General features: G+C 43.3%; 1 protein-coding gene and 1 pseudogene across 1 annotated transcript; one reads left to right on the forward strand and one right to left on the reverse strand.

The window, feature by feature from the left end:
- The first annotated feature begins 3888 nt into the window (after positions 1-3888).
- On the forward strand, positions 3889-11387 carry Gjc3 (gap junction protein gamma 3). The gene is made up of 2 exons (XM_026413209.2): positions 3889-3924; positions 10574-11387. Exon 2 carries the CDS (start codon positions 10575-10577, stop codon positions 11385-11387), a length of 813 nt encoding a protein of 270 aa, XP_026268994.2. The 5' UTR covers positions 3889-3924; position 10574.
- Positions 11388-13476: 2089 nt separating this feature from the next.
- LOC113199983 (serine/threonine-protein kinase 24 pseudogene) lies at positions 13477-14783 on the reverse strand (annotated as a pseudogene).
- Positions 14784-18452: the final 3669 nt, after the last annotated feature.

Below are 18452 nucleotides of genomic sequence, written 5' to 3' on the forward strand. Positions count from 1 at the left end.
CCACGTGGTTAGGACCCGGGCAGGTGAAGTGGCTGCTCCCAGAGCGAGCTCTATGCCTCCCAGGGGAGCCCTGATGGCGGAGGCTGACTGCCGTTTCTGGTGGGGCGGGCCAAACTGCTCGGGTGTCAGCCGCTTGCAAAAGTGGCCGCTGGTTCAGGACTCCACTTCTGCACCCGCCGCGGGGCCACCCGTGGAGCCAGGTGGCTGTGGTCGAGTGGTTAGGAACCGGCCGCGTGGTTAGGGACCTGGCGTGTGAAGCTGCTGCTCCCAGAGCGAGCTCTATGCCTCCCAGGGGAGCCCTGATGGCGGCGGCTGACTGCCGTTTCTGGCGGGGTGGGCCAAACCCCTCGGGTGTCAGCCGCTTGCAAAAGTGACCGCTGGCCTCAGGACTCGACTTCTGCACCCGCCGCTGGGCCACCTGTGGAGCCGGTTAACTGTGCCCGCGTGATTAGGAACCGGGCAGGTGAGGCTGCTGCTCCCAGAGCGAGCTCTATGCCTCCCAGGGGAGCCCTGATGGCGGAGGCTGACTGCCGTTTCTGGTGGGGTGGGCCAAACCCCTCGGATGTCAGCCGCTTGCAAAAGTGGCCGCTGGCCTCAGGACTCGACTTCTGCCCCCGCCGCTGGGCCACCTGTGGAGCAGGTTAACTGTGGCCGCGTGATTAGGAACCGGGCAGGTGAGGCTGCTGCTCCCAGATTGAGCTCTAGGCCTCCTGGGAGAGCCGCTTGCCGAGCGGCCGATGGCTGGGGGATTATACCTCTGTGCCCGAGAGGCTGTCCAAGATCCACTTCTCTGGGACGAACTGTCACTTCCAATAAACCTACCAGTTCACGGCTGCTCTCCTCTTAAGGGAATTATGCTAGAAGTTCCTCCATAGGTAGGCTGCATCTGTTCAGGTAGGTCTTTCTTATCCCGTTAAAGTGGAGACGTTGGAATCGCTGCTTCCTCGCCGGCCGCCATGTTGGATCCCCCTCTCCTGTTAATTTCATTTTGTATTTTTCATGTAAACTTTATGACTCTTGTCTGTCAGGGCTTTACAGAAGTACAACTTCTAATACAATAACATGAATTAGTTTGAAATAATGAGCCATCACCTGTAGGCTAGACAAAATATAAGGCTGACTTCCAGCATAATAGGGACCCCAATTAAATGGAAGGAGTAAACAACTGTAAATATAGACATTAGGGGCCGGGGTTGTGGCTCAGAGGTAGAGTGCTCGCCTAGCATGTGTGGGGCACTGGGTTCAATCCTAAGCACCACATAAATATAAAATAAAAATATTGTGTCAACCTATAACTAAATATTTAAAAAATTATAGACATTAAATTTAGAACACAGTACTCCTACTTTAAGACTGGTGCAACTGGCCTGCTAGATGATTAAACCCCAAATTTGGAGACTAACAATAAGAAAATGAAAGAGCCAAGGAAAATAACCAATATTTGGCTCCTGCCCTCTGAGATCAACTTGGGCCCAGGGAATGATAGGGACTTCCCTAAGAGCTTTATAACTCTGGGCCACAAGACCTCCAAATCAGGGGAATCAACAGGATCCTAGAGGACAGGAAGCCAATCAGTGCACATTCTGCACAGAGGAGGGCCATTTGAGAAGGGAATATCCCTGATGCTTCTGAGGGAAGCCACATAGGTCAGCAAGACCATATTCTAGAAGATGGCACTAGACAAGCTAAGAGGCTTCTCACAAGTTCCCAAAAGTGATCCCCTGAGGATTCTCAGCTTATTCTTAACAGTAGATAGGGACAAGGCCAATATTGACCAACCTTTGTTTTGAACATCTGTCAGGAGAGTTATAACCAAAGCCCAGCTGTGCATGGGCCAGTGTTCGTTGCTAAGGTGGTACAACTTGTGGCAAAGGGGTTAAAGATCATCTGGAAGCTACAACTAAGCAAAGCATATCTGGAAGCCCACCTACACTGGATCAAATATTGCCAAATGCTTTGTTAATTACTAGGTCTAGCCCTATTAGACAGACAGAATTCTCCTATCATGAGATTCCTCATGGGTGTCCTCTTCCCATTATAAGAGGTATATGAGACCTAAAAATTAAACAATGTTACACCTACCACTTTAAACTAGGAGATGCTATTTAGGTAAAAGAATGAAATGTCCAACCCCTAAAGCCTCTTTGGAGGGGTCGATTCACTGTCATTTTATCTATCCCTACTCCAGTGAACATGGCCAAGTGGCCTCTTAGATTGATCACAGCAGGGTAAAACCAGCCTCTTATGATTGGGAGTACATTCCTGATTCAGCTGCACCATGAAAGTTGAACATCCAAAATAAACAAGGGCAGCCCAGAGGCCCCCAAGGACAAGAGCCCTACTTTGGTCACTCTGGGAGTCGACTATGCATGGCAGAAGCTTGAGGAACCAACTGCTAACTGGAATAAATGGACTGCTCTTATTTTCTGTATTGGTCTATTTACTGTGATGCTCCTTTTGGCACTTCCGTTCTGTCCCTGCATCCTTAACATACTGACTCAACTTGTCTCCCCCAACCTGTAGGCCATGAACTTCCAAATGGTCCTCCAGAGTTACCAGCAGCTTAGCCTAGAGGATACGGACAAAGATGATGTCCCTTAAAAAGGTTAAGAGGCTATCAAATTGAGGAATGAGATGGCAAAACCAGACCTGGATGTAAAGTAAAATTTTAAACTCAGTTCTCCTTTCCTTCTGAGAGGCTTTCTCCAGGAAACCTAATTAACCATGGGTCTCTACCTTTTGGGCTGTAAGCAACTGTCTCTGACTTCAACCTTTTGAAATGTAAATGTGTGAGGCTTTCAAGGCTAGAGATTTAACAGGTGCCTGTGAAAAGGGCCATTTCATCTTATTTGTTTCTATAAAAATACTTTATTTTTATTTATCTGGAGACTCCCTCCCCTCCACCAAGGCCTTCAGTCATGTAGATTAGGAATTTTTAAAAAAGAAAAATCCACCCTCAGTGATAGGATGGGTCCAAGATGAGGCCAAATAACCTATAAATGTTGTGAGAAACTGGATCATAGCCCGGAATTTGGAGTTTGTTTTCCTCTGGGCCTGCTGGCATAAAATAAAGTTTGGAGTTCTTCTTCTGTCTGAGTGCTGCCTGTTCCTCTCGATGGGTCTGTTTCCAACAACAAAGAAGCAGCCTAGAACCAGTCCCTCACTCCCCGTTGGGCAGCCTCCAGAGTTACTTTCCTAACTGGCCATCCGCTTGCTCAGCTTTGCCCCTTCCCATGGAGGGAATTCTGGCTAGCAATGGAGGCAGGAATGGCCATGTCACAATTCTCCTTGGACATGGTGGAGAAGGGCTGGGCTTTCTAGTTTGCTGGGGGGAACATGGAGCAGATGCCTATCATACTGAGAGGGGAGTCTGTGTTATTTCTCTCAGTCAAGAGGAGAGGACATCTGGAAGTCACCATGAATTCTAGGAGGAAGAAATGCAGCAAACCACACACACACACACACACACACGCACTCACACACACTCTTCTGTGGGTGAACTTATGCTTCAATACTTGGGGCAGGAGAGCAGGGGGTTTAGTAGATATTCAAACCCTTGGTAATGCTCTCTGTTGCTGTCTGCAAGGCCCCACCACAGAAATATGCGGAGGCTTCCCTTTCAGGGTCTGAGAATCCCCGTCTCTGTTCTCTTAGAGAGCACACCCCTCGCCTTCAACAACAGACAGTCATTCTCGGGAGCTCATGCTTTAACAGCAGGGCTGTGCCTGCTCCTCCAGCTGCAATTCTTTCACTTTGCATTGAAGATGCCAGGAATGACAAGGGGAGGGGGGAGAAGTGGGTGGTGCCAGGAGGCAGGGCCAAGGGGAGAGCTGGGACCCTGCAGGGCTTCAGCCTGAGGATTCTTCTCTCTGCTTCTTTCCCCAGAGATTGGTGCTTCTGCTCAGAGCTGCCTGGTGAGTGCAGGTGAGTGCATGGGTGAAGAGCTGCCAGGCTGGCACAGGGCCTGCCGGTAGTAGTGGTGGCGGGAGGCTGCTGGTCTCTAGACACGTTTCTCCAGCTCTGACCACACAAATCACCAGGGGATATTATTGATCCAGATATGATCTAGAAGTTGGATATGTGCTAGGAAATGATGCATTCTTCCTGATGCTGGTGTTGATGCTTCATGGCCATACTAGAATATGAATAGAATAGATGACTAGAGGCATCTGGTGTGTTTTTCCGGAAAGCTGTGAGATGGGAGCAATGAGCCTGGGTGAGCATTGACAGGTTCTTCCCTTGTTGGTGGACATTCCCTCCCTTACTCCCAAACTCCCTGGGATGGTTCTGCCACCAGTGGAATCCCCCCCCCCAACCAAAAGAAAAAAGAAAGGAAGGAAGGAAGGAAGGAAGGAAGGAAGGACACAAGATGCTTAGAAAAATTATTTCCAAAATCATGATGGAATTTGAAGAATTTGTTTTAGCTATTTGAAAATCTGCTAAAAGTCTTTCTTTGCTTTCCCAACTCTTGAACTCACAGGTGATGCTTCACTAAAATCTGGACAGGGCTCAGTTCTGCCAATTCCCAAACTTATTTGCAAACTATTCCTCTATATTTGGTTGTCTGCCATGGTCCTAGGGTGGGTACAAGAAAGAGAGAGGTCATGGGGAAGGAAATCAGAGATACAGACTGTGGGAAGTGCTTGAATTCCTGACCTTGGACCCTGTTAGGCATGCCCCTTATTACATTTCAGGTCTGCTGGGAGTGCATTTAAATGGGTGCTGGTGTTTTGGAAATCATGCTCAGCAAGAAACCAGGCAAACACGGGAGGGCTGCAGAACTTGGGTTTATTTATGCAGAGGATCTAGATGAGTGCTTTTAAAGTTCTGGGCTCTGAGCTGCAGTTACATGGAGCTTTTATAGGAAATTTGACATCATTTCTTAACCATTACAACTTAGTGGGTTTGAATTCTTGGTCTGTGTAACGGAAGACCAGGCACAGGGAATTTATAATAAGTAGTTCAAAGGTGTAGAAGAAAGACAGTAAAACACATGCCTGTGTTATCACCAAGTGGCCTTTACCACGGGCAGCAGTAACTCAAGATGACTTGACTTCATCTCCCCAAGAGGTATATTTCCAAGAACTAAGCCTCTGAGGTTCTAGTTTAAACAGCAGTTAATTGGCATAGAAACCTACACTTTATACTAGCAATTAAGTAATGTAGCTACATTCTTACAGAATTCAGAAAGTTACAAAGTATAAAAATAAAGGACTCTTTTCACAGGTACCTGTTGAATTTCTGGCCTGTGGAAAGCAGGAGTGTTTATATTTCAAGAGGGAATCCTCAGACTCCTGGAGACAGTTATTTACAATCCAATAGAGAGGGACCCAGGGTTGACTAGGTTCCCTGAAGACAGGTTGACAGAGGGGCGGGGGAATTAACTTTTTACCCAAGCATTGCTTCTTCATCATAATATTCATCTTTCTTTTAAACATTTATTTATTTATTTTTTACATACATGACAATAGTGGAACGCATTACACTCATTATTACCCATTTACAGCACATTTTTTTGTAACTCTGTATATAAAGTATGTTCACGCCAAATTATGCCATTATGCATGTACTCTTTTTTCTTTTTGCATTACAATTCTTTTTTTAAAAGATTCATTCCTTAGATGTTTATTGATTTATTCATTTACATACGTGCTGAGAATTGAACCCAGTGCCTCACATACGTTAGGCAAGTGCTCTACCACTAAGCCACAACTCCAGCTGCATTACAATTCTTAATACACATATATACCACAATTTATCATATCTCTGTTTGTACATAAGGTATGTTGACACCAAAATAATATTCATCTTATAATCAGGTCTGGTATCCCTGATATATTGGGCCTGCATTTTGAAATAAGATGAGGCTGAGATCAAAATTTGAGAATTTTCTGAGTTACTATTCAGTCTGATAACTCTCCAAGAGAGCCAGGGCAGATAATCTCAGATCCCTGGAGCTGTCTCCTCAACTCCAGGGACCCTGTAGCTTATGAGGTGGGATGGGGGCTTCCTCACAAAAGGGACTGATTGGGGGGAGATTTGTATCCAACCTGGAAGGTGGACTGAGTATCCTGGTCCCCCAAATGGAAGGCCAGAAAAGCTCTTTGAGAAGGTCTTTGAAATGTCTACAGACATACTACTTTACAGAGTTGTTCACAGAGGCCAAGAGTGGAGAAATGATAGGCCAGTGCTACCCTGTAACAGCGCTTCTTAACCAGGGGCATGAAATTGCCCCCAGGACATTTAGTGGTGTCTGGGGACCTTTTTGGTTGGAAAGAGTATGCTGCTGGTGTTTAGTGGGTGGACACCAGGCACACTGCTAAACATCTTCCACTGTGCAGAGAGGCAAATAGAATTATTGGGTTCCAACTAGTGCCAAGGTTGAGTGACCTAGCACCAGCTTTGGAACTAGATGTTCCTTTTGGTCTTCTGTGGAGCTCAAGTTCAACACAAACAAAACAGTCAAACATTTATTGAGGAATGACTTTTTTTCAGGCACTTTACTAAGTGCTTCTCTTGCAGTAAGTCAGCTGCAAGTTGAGTATCCCTTATCTGAAATGCATGGGATCAGAAGTGTTTTGAATTCTGGATTAAAAAAAACATTTTAGAATATTTGCATAGACATAGTGAGGTATCATGAGCCTGAGAATCAAGTCTAAACACAAAATTCATTTGTTTTATACATACTCACACAGCCCTGAAGATAATTTTATATAATATTTTTAGAGCACTTGCCTTTTGTCTGTGATGCACGTGTCCGATAAAGTCAGGTATGAAATTTTCTTCTTGTGACATTATGATGGTGCTCGAAATGTTTTGGATTTTGGAGCATTTTAGAGTTTTAGGTTAGACTTGTAGTGATTTTATTATTATCTTGATTTTCAGAATTAAAAAAGATATTGTTCCTATATTTACTTACTTTTTGTTACATTCATTATTCATTTTCTTCTACTCAATTCTAAAAGAGTTTCCCAAGTCTGTTTTCCAGTGTCCCAATTTGATTTTCCTGCAAATATCGTATATTGCCTTCAAGTTTTAATTGCGCTATGATTCTTGTCCTATTATATTTGCAGTATTTTTGATTAATTTTCCTCAGTTATTTATTTCTCATGAGTATATGCATTTAAAAAATCCATTTATTCTCTCTCTCTCTCTCTTAACCAGGGATTGCATCCAGGAACATTTTACCACTGAGCTACATTCCCAGCCCTTTTTATGAGCTACATTTCCAGCCCTTTTTATTTTTTTATTGTAAGACAGGGAATTGCTAAGTTGCTTAGGGCCTAAGTTGCTGAGGCTGGCCTCAAACTTGCAATCCTCCTGCCTCTGCCTCCCGAGATGCTGGGATTTCAGGTGTGTGCCACTGCACCTGATTCTATTCTCATTTTTTTGAGGAGTTTTGGAAAGAAATATTTTTAATATTACATCTTTAATTATGAGACCAACTTTATATCTTCTTAGAGATTACAAATGAAGCCTTCTAAAAATCTTACCCATTTTAAGAGAAAAATCTCAGTAACCCAATATACTTCTAATATAGCCATCATAAGTTTAATAGTCTATGATGGAGGTAGAAGTATAGAGCCTGAAGGAAGGCAGAGATTCAAACTCTGACTCCCTGTGGCTGAAAACACATTTGTGTCCCATCTGGTAGACATATTTATCTGGTCAATCTAAGACCCTTGGAATGATCCCTTGGGAGCATCTCAGTCCATCCCTTCTGCCTAAGCTTTGGCATGTGCTTTGTCCTTATATATAGTTTTTAATACTCATGCTCATTTAAAGTTGTTTTATGATTATTACTGGGTATTATAATCTGGAAACTGGTATGAAACAAATTAGATATGTCTCATTTACTGCCATGTTAACTTAGAAATCCAGGTAATTGATATTAGATTTAAAGGGAGATAGCTAAGCATATTCAAAGCCAGAGAGGGAACAGGAAGTAAGAGATATGAATTACAGGGAAGATAATTTGGGGATCAAATCTTTAAAGAATCAGGAAAGTAGAGACCTAGTAAATAGATTTGGGAGAATAACATTGGGCAAGTGTAGGGCCATCTCTGTCTAAGATGTCTTTTATCTTAGTAGTAAGCTGTAGTAACTGTGGAATTTCACTTGAGAGTTTCTATTTCCTCTGTGGAAAAGAAAATTTGTATGATGTCTTAGTCTGTTCAGGTTGCTATATCAACATGGCTTTATATAATGTATAAACATCAGAAATGTACTTCTCCAAGTTCTAGAGGTTGGGAAGTCGAAGGTCAGGGTCTTAGCAGATATAGCATCTGGTGAGGGCCTGATCTTCACAGAGGGTGACTTCTTTGTGTCCTCCATGATGAAAGGGTGGAAAGAAAAGCTCTCTCGGGCTGGGGATGTGGCTCAAGCGGTAGCGCGCTCGCCTGGCATGTGTGCGGCCCGGGTTCGATCCTCAGCACCACATACCAACAAAGATGTTGTGTCCACCGAGAACTAAAAAATAAATATTAAAGAATTCTCTCTCTCTCTCTCTCCCCCCTCTCTCTTAAAAAAAAAAAAAAGAAAAGCTCTCTCAAGCTTCTTTTATAAAGGCACTAATCCCACAAGAACAAAGCCTTTATGACCTAAAGGTTCCATTTCTGATTGCTGCCACGTTTGGTACTGGGATCCAACATACGAATTTTGGGAGGATACCACTATTCAGATCATAGCACATTGTCTTCTGGCAGTGAGAAGAACCAGGTTTGTAAAGATTTGGGTTAAATGGAAATTGTTGTAAACAGCTTCTGGGCATTGAGAAAACCTACTGGTTAGGGCAGAGATCAATATGGCAAACTTGGGTTTGAAGCATGATGGTATTTTGGTCATAGAACTTAATGCATGTCTGAAACTTGTCCATCAACATGAGGGAGATACATACCCAAAGACCAATGGCAAAGGAGAGTAAAAAAAATTGAATTTCTGTGTTCTCATTTCTGGTGTTGGCCCCAAATCCCCGTGGCCTTTAATCATGGCAGATTCTCCTGGGTTACCTTCAAATCATTCTCTTGTTTCTATTTTGGAAGGTTCAAAGAGCATCAGACTAAACTAAGCCTTGAAATCCAATCTGTTTATTTAATCCCATCTCTATCAATCTCCTTAAATAGTCCCCCTCTAGTCTTGCTACCATGATGGGAGTAGAGATCATTCCAGTACACCTGTGAGCACCCAGGGGCACAGCACCAGAGAAAAGCAGACGGCAAGAGAATGCACGTACCCTCCCAGTGTCAGCACTGATATGGTTAAGATGATGTTGTTAGTGGCACCAGACCTGGTAGAAAAGCTCCCAAAGGTGAGAAATAAAAGTGCACCCTGGTTTCTTACTATTAGTCTTTGGGACTATGTCATAGATATTCTTAAACTGCCAGTTCTCCATTCCAGTAATACAGAAATGGAAATCAGGAGAGGGAGAGAGGGAAAGGGAGAGGGAGAGGGAGAGGGAGAGGGAGAGGGAGAGGAAGATGGAGAGGGAGAGGGAGATGGAGAGGGAGAGGGAGAGAGAGAGGGAGAAGTTCAGTAAATCAAACAAAGGTGAACAAAGGGAAGGGAGGGGTATATGAATAGGAAAGACAGTAGGCGGCTCTGATTTCTGATCAATTCTTGTATATACATAACCCAAACTCCCTTAATATCAAGATTATTCAACACACAGACACATACTTGGGAAGATTAAGGAGAATTCAGGTGTTTATGCCTCGTTGACTATTGACTGTCAAGAGAAGGAGATGGAGAGGGAGAGGGAGAGGAAGAGGGAAAAGGAGAGGGAGAGGGAGAGACAGATGCACACACACACATACACACCTAAACACTTTCCTTTTTTAATATTTATTTTTTAGTTGTAGTTGGATGCTATACCTTTATTTTATTTATTTTTATGTGGTGCTGAGGATGAACTCAGGGCCTCGCACATGCTGGGCGAATGCTCTACCGCTGAGCCACAACCCCAGCTCCCCTACACACATTCTTTACTGTAACATTATCTTACATGGATGATTCCATTAGTTAAATAGGGGCAGAATCTTGATATTTGCTATAGTTTGCATGAATATTCCCCCAAAAGTCCATATATAAAGACTTGGCTCTCCGGGTGACTGTATTGGGTGGTGCTTTGAGAGGTGGGGCCTATGGAAATTTTTTAGGTCATTGAAGAGATGCTCATGAAAGGGGTTGTGGGACCCCATCCATTCCCACCCTCTCCTTGGATTGCATATGTGAGCATTTTGCTCCAACATGTAGTCTCTGCCATTTCCACCCAAGACATGAAGTGAGGTATTCAATGGATGACTTTCAACAAACCTGTGCTATTCTGTTTGCACTTTGAAGCTCCAAAACTGTAAGCTAAATGAGCCCTTTCTCTTTATAGAGTTAATTACCTCAGGTGCTGTGTTGTAGGTATGCAAAGCTGACTAATGCTATATTTGATTGACCAGACTTTGGAGAGGATCAGAAAGGCTTTTCAGATCCTCCAGTTAGCAGTGACAAGGTCAAGAGTGACAAGCTCCCTCTAAAGGGCAATGAGCAACACCTTCACTGATCATCCTCCTCTGTTCCATTACAGGATGTGTGGCAGGTTCCTGAGGCAGCTGTTGGCTGAGGAGAGCCAACATTCCACCCCTGTGGGACGCCTCCTGCTTCCTGTTCTCCTGGGAGTCCGTCTTGTGCTGCTGGCTGCCAGTGGGCCTGGGATCTATGGTGATGATCAGAGAGAATTTGTGTGTCACACTCAGCAACCAGGCTGCAAGGTGGCCTGCTACGATGCCTTCCACCCACTCTCTCCACTGCGCTTCTGGGCCTTCCAAGTCATCTTGTTGGCTGTGCCCAGTGTCCTCTATCTGGGCTTCACCCTTTATCATGTGATTGAGCACTGGGAAGAATCAGAAAATGTGATGAAGAAGGAAGAGATCCTGACCCACATAGGGGACAGCAGCAGAAGGGTCTCTGCGGCTAGAAACCTCAAGCTTCTCTGGGTCTATGTGGCACAGTTGGGTGCTCGGCTGGTTCTTGAAGCGGCATCCCTGGGGGGGCAGTACCTTTTGTATGGGTTCAACATTCCCAGCTCCATTTCATGTCGCCAAGAGCCTTGCATTGGCAGTGTAACCTGTAATCTGTCCCACCCCTCTGAGAAGACCATCTTCCTAAAGACCATGTTTGGGTTCACTGGTCTCTGTCTCTTGGTTACTCTTTTGGAGCTGGTGCTTCTGGGTTTGGGGAGATGGTGGATGATCCTGAAGCACAAATCTTCCTCCTCAACTTCAGAGAGTACTACAAGATACAAGGAACCAACTGGCAACTTCCCAGTGGTGGAAACAAAAGAGCAGTTTCTAGAAGCAGGTGAGAAGGACCCTAAAGACCCTCTCACTTCCTGTCCCTGATGTCTCCGTCTACCTGGGGGCAAATCCTTCACCCTTCTGGGAAGTACAACTTCCATATGTTCCAAGTAGATAACCAATTTTCAGGCAGATGAGTTATGACCACTGCCCTCAAGTCCATCCCCCAGTGCCCATCCCCATCAACTGGAGAATTCCGCCCATGGACCAGGATGCGAGTACCAGTCCCTTCTACTGCCTGCCCTTCAATTTTCCTACTTAGGAAATGTCTCAGCTTCTGCTTGATCTCTAATTTACAGTTATAAAGGCACTTGGCTTGCCTGAAGGAAACCCTATGATTAGATCTTCTTTGAAGCATTCAGTTAGTGGGGATTCACATCCATGACAAGTTAGAGGCTCTCGAAGGATATCAAAGGACCACATTGGCCCAGGCTATTGAAAACATTACTTTAAAGAATTCCTGACTCTGTCTTCTTCCCACAATTACCTGGTGTCAGCATCACAATTTTCCTGGGTTTGGTTCCAACATCAGCCAGAAAAAGCTTCCTTAAACCACAGACTTCTCTTGCCATCCTCAATAAATACTGATGACTATTATTGGCATTCCTGTTGCTGCTCTTTCCTGTGTCAGTTACTCCACTTATTTTTTTTCTGTTCCATATTCTGTGCTCCTTCTTAGCTTCAAAGACCTATCATCTGTGAATGCCACCCAGCCCTGCAGCATATGTCATAGTTAGAAACTTTGGCCTTCCAAGTATATACATAACCCAAACTCCCTTAATATCAAGATTATTCAACATACAGACACATACTTGGGAAGACTACCGAGAATTCAGGTGTTTATGGCTCGTTGACCACTGATCATTGATGGCTCTGATTTCGTGTGTGTGTGTGTGTGTGTGTGTGTGTGTATTATTTATAGTTTTTTGTTTTTTAAAATTATTTTTAATTTTCTTTAGTGAATATATATATATGTATATACTATTATATATATTAGTTGTAGATGGACACAATACCTTTATTTTTTAATTTGTTTTTATCTGGTGCTAAGGATCAAACCCAGTGCCTCACACATGCTAGGCAAGTGCTCTACCACTGAGCCATAACAAGCCTCTATTTTCTTCATTTTTATTTTATTTTTAAAATTTATTTATTTTTTTTAAGTGTGTTACAAAATTTATTGGTGTAAGCATCCAGACACTTCCAGATGGGAAAGATGATGATATGCAGATTCCGCTATGAGGTGCAACAGAAAATCGTGTGGGCAGGACAGTAGGCCTGGTGCAGGACTCCAAACAAAGGTTAGACAAGAGCACTTCCTCTGGGAAACTCAGAATAATAATTTAAAGCTTCATGAGGCAAGATATGTCTCGATTTAAAACACTAAGAAATAGTACCATCGATGAAAAAGGAAATCAACTTCTAAGTGTACCAAAAGGGGTGAAGGACAAACAAGAGGGACATTTGCATCTGTCGAGGTACAAATGGGAGTGTTCCATCGATTGGTGTTAATTATTATTAATGGCAAACCCTGCAAATACAAAATAAAACCCAAATCACTGGTCACATGATTCAAAATTTACATGTAATAAAGGCAAGGCAATAGACTCAAGTTATGGCCTGTCAAATATTTACTCCACGGACCTTACCTACAGAAGCACTTGGCCGATTTGTACACAGTGATTCCTTATCCACGCCAAAGGGGTTTCTGTAAAAATGACGCTATGTACAGTCTGTACACAGATCCACCAGCGATTCTCCATCTCCCGGGGGAGTTATGGACTTAAATAAAGCAGGATACCTGAGGTTTCATGTCTTTAGTTGCCTTATCACAATCCCAAATATACACTTCAGGGGTTTTGTTTTCAAAGACATTTTCCTTGAATATGTGCACTATGGTTAAAATTAAAAACAATAAAAAAACAAAATAATTGCTTGAAGGAGCTGGCCCTCCCCACCCCATGCGAGAGACTTCATCAGGCTGTGGCACAGCGAGGGCTGAGTGTGTCCTTGGACGGCTCAGCCTTGGGGGTGGCCCTCTGTGGCGCCTCCTGCAGAGTCGGCAAAGGTTCTCCTTTCAAAAGGAGGATGCAAAAGAAAGGAGGAAAAACAAAACCCCAGAGGCCAAAGGGTTTCAGTGGGACGAAGTTCCTGCACCACTTAGAGAATATCTCTGCAGCCACTGCACCAGCTGGGCCACCATGGTGTTGGAGATCCTGGAGCAGCCTCTTCTGCCAGGTAGATGGCCCCTCCCAGCTCCTCTATGGACCCCAGGTTCCCTCCACATGCTTGGCTCTTCTCCTTCAGCTCCGCAAGCAGAGGAGAAATAATTGTTGATAAACACTGAGAGAAAGGCCTCTTGGGGATGTCTTTCATCTTGTTTCTCACCAAATCCGACTGCTGAAGAGCTCTGTTCTCAAGATTCTTGGGATCCTTCTCTCGGATTGTGAAGATCCAGTCCCCGGAGTCACTACCTCCAGATGCCTGGCCATCTGTTTCCGCCTCGGAGTCCTCAGAGCTGGAATCGTCCTGGCTCTGCTCGGCCTTCCACCGCTTGTACCTGTCGATGAGCTCCGTCAGGTAGGATGTCTTCTTTGCATTGCGCATTATGAATTTGTGCTTCAGCAGCTGCTTAGCAGTGGGTCTAAAGCTCGGCTCCTTGTTCAGACAGGCCTCCACGAACTCCTTGAGGGGTTTGCTGTAGTTCCCTTCCAGTGTGTGTGTGGGGGGTTGTTCTTTGGAATCAGGAATAAAACCTTCATGGGATGCAGCTCTGAATGGGGGGGGGGGCTCCCCTTTCGCCAGTTCTATAGCTGTTATACCCAGTGACCAGATGTCTGCCTTCCAGTCGTAAGCTGACTGACTGTTTAATGACCTCGGGCGCCATCCAGAAGGGGGTGCATAGGAAGATGTTCTGCTTTATCTGGGTATCTGTCAGCTGGCCCGCCACTCTGAAGTCGTCCAGCTTCACCTCTCTATGCTCCACAGCAGAACACTGGCGGCTTTGATGTCTCTGTGGATTTTCTTCTCTGAATGAAGATCATCAAGTCCTTTCAGAATTTCTCTTAATATGGTGGCAATCTGAGTTTCATCTAAAGGGCCAGGTTCTAATAGATCCAGGGCAGAGCCTCCGCCAAGGTATTCCGTTATTATTCACAATTTAGTATCCTTCAAGTAGGATCCATAATATTTGGTTACATAGGGACTGTCACACTGACTCAGCACTGTGATTTCTTGTTGAATGACCTCTATCTCATCTTCAGCTTCTTCCAGATCAATGATTTTTATGGCAACCACTTTCTGAGTCCGATTGTGAATGCCTTTGAACACCTCACCAGAAGAGCCCTTTCCAATTTTCTCCAATTTCGTAAAAAGCTCTTCTGGATCTGCTTTTAGGTTCTGCATGGCCGGCAGGCCCGACTGCACCGGGGAGTGGGCCATGGCGCTCAGGACGGCCACTTCCTGGCACGGGACGGCCGGATCGAGGTGATCCGCGGGGGCGACCAGACCCGCGGGCCGCGAAGGAGCCCGAGGCCACCGGAGCCCCGGCGGGTCCCGGACGGCGGGCCGTGTCTCTGTGCATGGAGCCGGGAGGGGCTGCGGGGGGCGCGGGGCCTCGCGCGAGCTGCTGCTGTTGCTACTGCTGCGCCGCCACGATGCTCGGCTGCAGCAGGGTGGCCTGGGTCCGCTCGCGCTGGCCGCCTGGAGCCGGAGTCTATTTTCTTCGTTTTTAAATGGATTCTTCTTAAATTATACATGCTAGTGGAATCCACTTTCATAAAATTATACAAGCATGGAATATATATTTTTCTAATTAGGACCCCATTCTTTCCGGCAAAAGACTTAAAATCAGCATACTACAAGTGACACAGCTACATTAATGTTTATAGCAGCACAATTCATAACAGATGAAGAAATTTTGGTATATATACATCATGGAATATTACTCAGCCATTAAAGAAGAACAACTTTCTGACATTTGCAAGTAAATGGATGGATCTGGAGACTATCATGCTAACTGAAATAAGCCAATCCCCCCAAATCAAAGGTTGAATATTTTTTGTGGATATGTGGAAGCTAAGTCACAATAAAGGAATGGGGAGGGGAGGAAGAGAAGTTCAGTAAATCAGACAAAGGTGAACAAAGGGAAGGGAGGGGTACAGGAATAGGAAAGACAGTAGATGGCTCTGATTTCTGCTCAATTCTTGTTCTTCACTTGGTGCACTGCATGGGATCACAGTTTCCAGGGCAGCAGCAACTCAAATGCAGGACCATAACCCTCAATATCACTGAGCGAAGGTGATAGAGATTTACTGCTGGATTGGGAACTACCAACCAGGGAGGTTTACAAAACAGGGCGATTCAGTAGATCCTTTAATCTAAGTATCAGGTTTCTTGACTCTTTCCTTATTTCTGTTGGAGAATGCTTCCCTCCACCATCTTTTTGCAGAGTTCTCTTTCTCTGTAGTTCCTTCTCACCCATAAAAGTCCCATTATATATAGTTACTGTTTCTTAAGTTATCCCCAAGTATGTCAGATGATCAACAGATCATCTGGTAACAACTAGAAAAAAATTTTTTCTTCCTGTTACAAAAGTGTTTCATGAGAATCCTTTATCTGCTATAGCCAGAGCTCGGACATGGGGACCAAGGAAAAAAACCCAAATGCCATCATTATTCTTCCTTATCCTACTCCTTTAAAAATAGCTTTATTGAGATACAATCCACAAACCATGTAATTTATCCATTTAAAGTATACAATTAAATGGATTTCAGTATAGACACAGAGTTGTATATTCATAAACACAATTTTAGAATATTTTTTTTTCAATTGAAAAATGCTTATCCTCCAACCTCTAAATGTAAATATCCACTCAGCTATGGCTTCTGTGGATTTTTCTACCTTGGGCTTTTCATATAAATGAAATCAAGCAAAATGTGGTCTTTTGCATCTTGACTTCTTTCACTTAGCACAATGTTTTCTTTCTTTTCTTCTTCTTTCTTTTGGTACTGGGAATTGAACCCAGGGACACTTTACCATTAAGCCACGTCCCCAGCTCTTTTGTTTTTTACTTTGAGACAGGGTCTCACTGAGTTGATTAGGGCCTCCCTAAGTTGCTGAGGCTGGCCTTGATCCTCCTGCCTCAGCCTCCCAAGCTGCTGGGATTACAGGTGTGTGCCACGGTGCCTGGCAGCATATGTTTTCAGGGTTCATTCATGTTGTAGCATGTTTCAGCACTTTATTTCTCTGTATGGTTGATTATTCCATTATTACCATACCCCATATTTTGTTTATCTGAACATTTCTGTTGTTTCCATTTTGGGGGGTATTATGAATGCTATTTCTATAAATGTTTGCATATCACTTTTTTTTTTGGTAAACATGCTTTTGATTCTCTTGAGTAAATACTTAGGAATAGAATTGCTGGGGTATATGATGACTCTGTGTGACTTTTAGAGAAACTGTCAAACTTACTTCCAGAACAGCTGCATTATTTTTACATATCTACCAGCCCTGTGTAAAGGTCTCATCCTAGCCACATTCTCACCAACACTTGTAATTTTTAAAAATATTTTTATTTATTTAGTTGTAGATGGACACAATATTTTTATTTTATTTTTATGTGGTACTGAGGATTGAACCCAGGGCCTCACACATGCTAGGTGAGCGATCCAGCACTGAGCCACAATCCCTGCCCCAACACTTGTCATTTTTTTATGTGTCTGTGTTTTAAAGCAAAATTCTAGCCATCCAAGTGGATATAAAGTGTCATCTCATTGTTTTGATTTGCACTTCCCTAATGGATAATGATGTTAAACATTTTTATACTTGCTATTGACCACTTGTATATCTTCTTTAGAGAAACATTGGCTCAAATCCTTTGCAAATGTTAAATTTGAATTATTTGTGATTTTGTTGTTATAACCTAAGAGCTCTTTACATATTATGGATATTTGATATTTGTTAGAAACATTATTTCCAAGCATTTTATCCCACTCTATGGGTTGTATTTTACTTTCTTGATAGTGTTCATTAATTCACAAAAGTTTTAATTTGGGGGCTGGGGATATAGCTTAGTTGGTAGTGTGCTTGCCTTGCATGCACAAGGCCCTGGGCTCAATCCCCAGCACCACAAAAAAATAAAGTTTTTAATTTTGATGAAATCCACTTATTCATTTTTTTCTTTTGTTCTTTGTGATTTTTGCTGCATATTTAAGTAGACATTATTTAATCCAAAGCTGTGAAAATTCACATCTGTGCTACCATCTAAGGGTTTTACAGTTTTAACTTTTACATTTATGTCTCTGATTTTGACTTGATTTTTATAGCAGAACAAAGACAAAGATGACCTTGCATTTCTCATTGGAAACAATGTAAGAGAGAAAATTCTTTAAAATACTGAAAGAAAGCACTTTTAACCTAGAGTTCTATAACTTTCAGAAAAACCTTTCAAAAAAAGGTTAAATAAAGAAGTTTTCAGGTATAAGAAAGCTGAAAAATTTAATCTATAGTAGGTCAACTCTTCAAGAAGTGTTAATGAAAGTTCCTTAGGCAGAAGAACATGACACCAGATGAAGATCTCTTTCTGCACAAAGGAATATAAAAGCACCAGAAATGGTAATGAATGAATATATCTGCTGTTATTTAAATCTCTCTAAAAAGTAATTTTGATGATAGATGTATGTATTATTTCTGATTCACAGGGTGTACAGATATTTGGCCAAAAATTATTCTAGTTGTTTCAGTGAGGATGCTTTTGGATGAGATTAAATTTAAATTGGTAGCCTTTAGTAAAGCCAATTGCCCTTTCTAATGAGGGTGGGCCTCATGCAATCAGTTGACAATCTGAATAGAAAACAAATAACCTTTCCCTGGAGCAGAAGGGAATTCTATAGCATTGGACTTCATCAGCCATCTTGGCTCTTCCTGCCTGATGGCGTTTGAACTTGAACATCAGCTTTTTCTGGGTCTTGAGGCTGCCATCCCACATGGTGGATTTGAATTGCCAGCTATCATAAGCATGTGAGTTAATTACTTATAATAAATCTCACATACCCACACATTTATGCATATGTGTATACACACAGACATCCTATTGGTTCTGTTTCT

Source organism: Urocitellus parryii, chromosome 9 (genome assembly GCF_045843805.1).
Source record: "Urocitellus parryii isolate mUroPar1 chromosome 9, mUroPar1.hap1, whole genome shotgun sequence".
NCBI lineage: Eukaryota > Metazoa > Chordata > Mammalia > Rodentia > Sciuridae > Urocitellus > Urocitellus parryii.

Bases quoted from the DNA above. Each gene is read 5' to 3' on its own strand.
- Gjc3 (XM_026413209.2), top strand. From the start codon at position 10,575: ATGTGTGGCAGGTTCCTGAGGCAGCTGTTGGCTGAGGAGAGCCAACAT.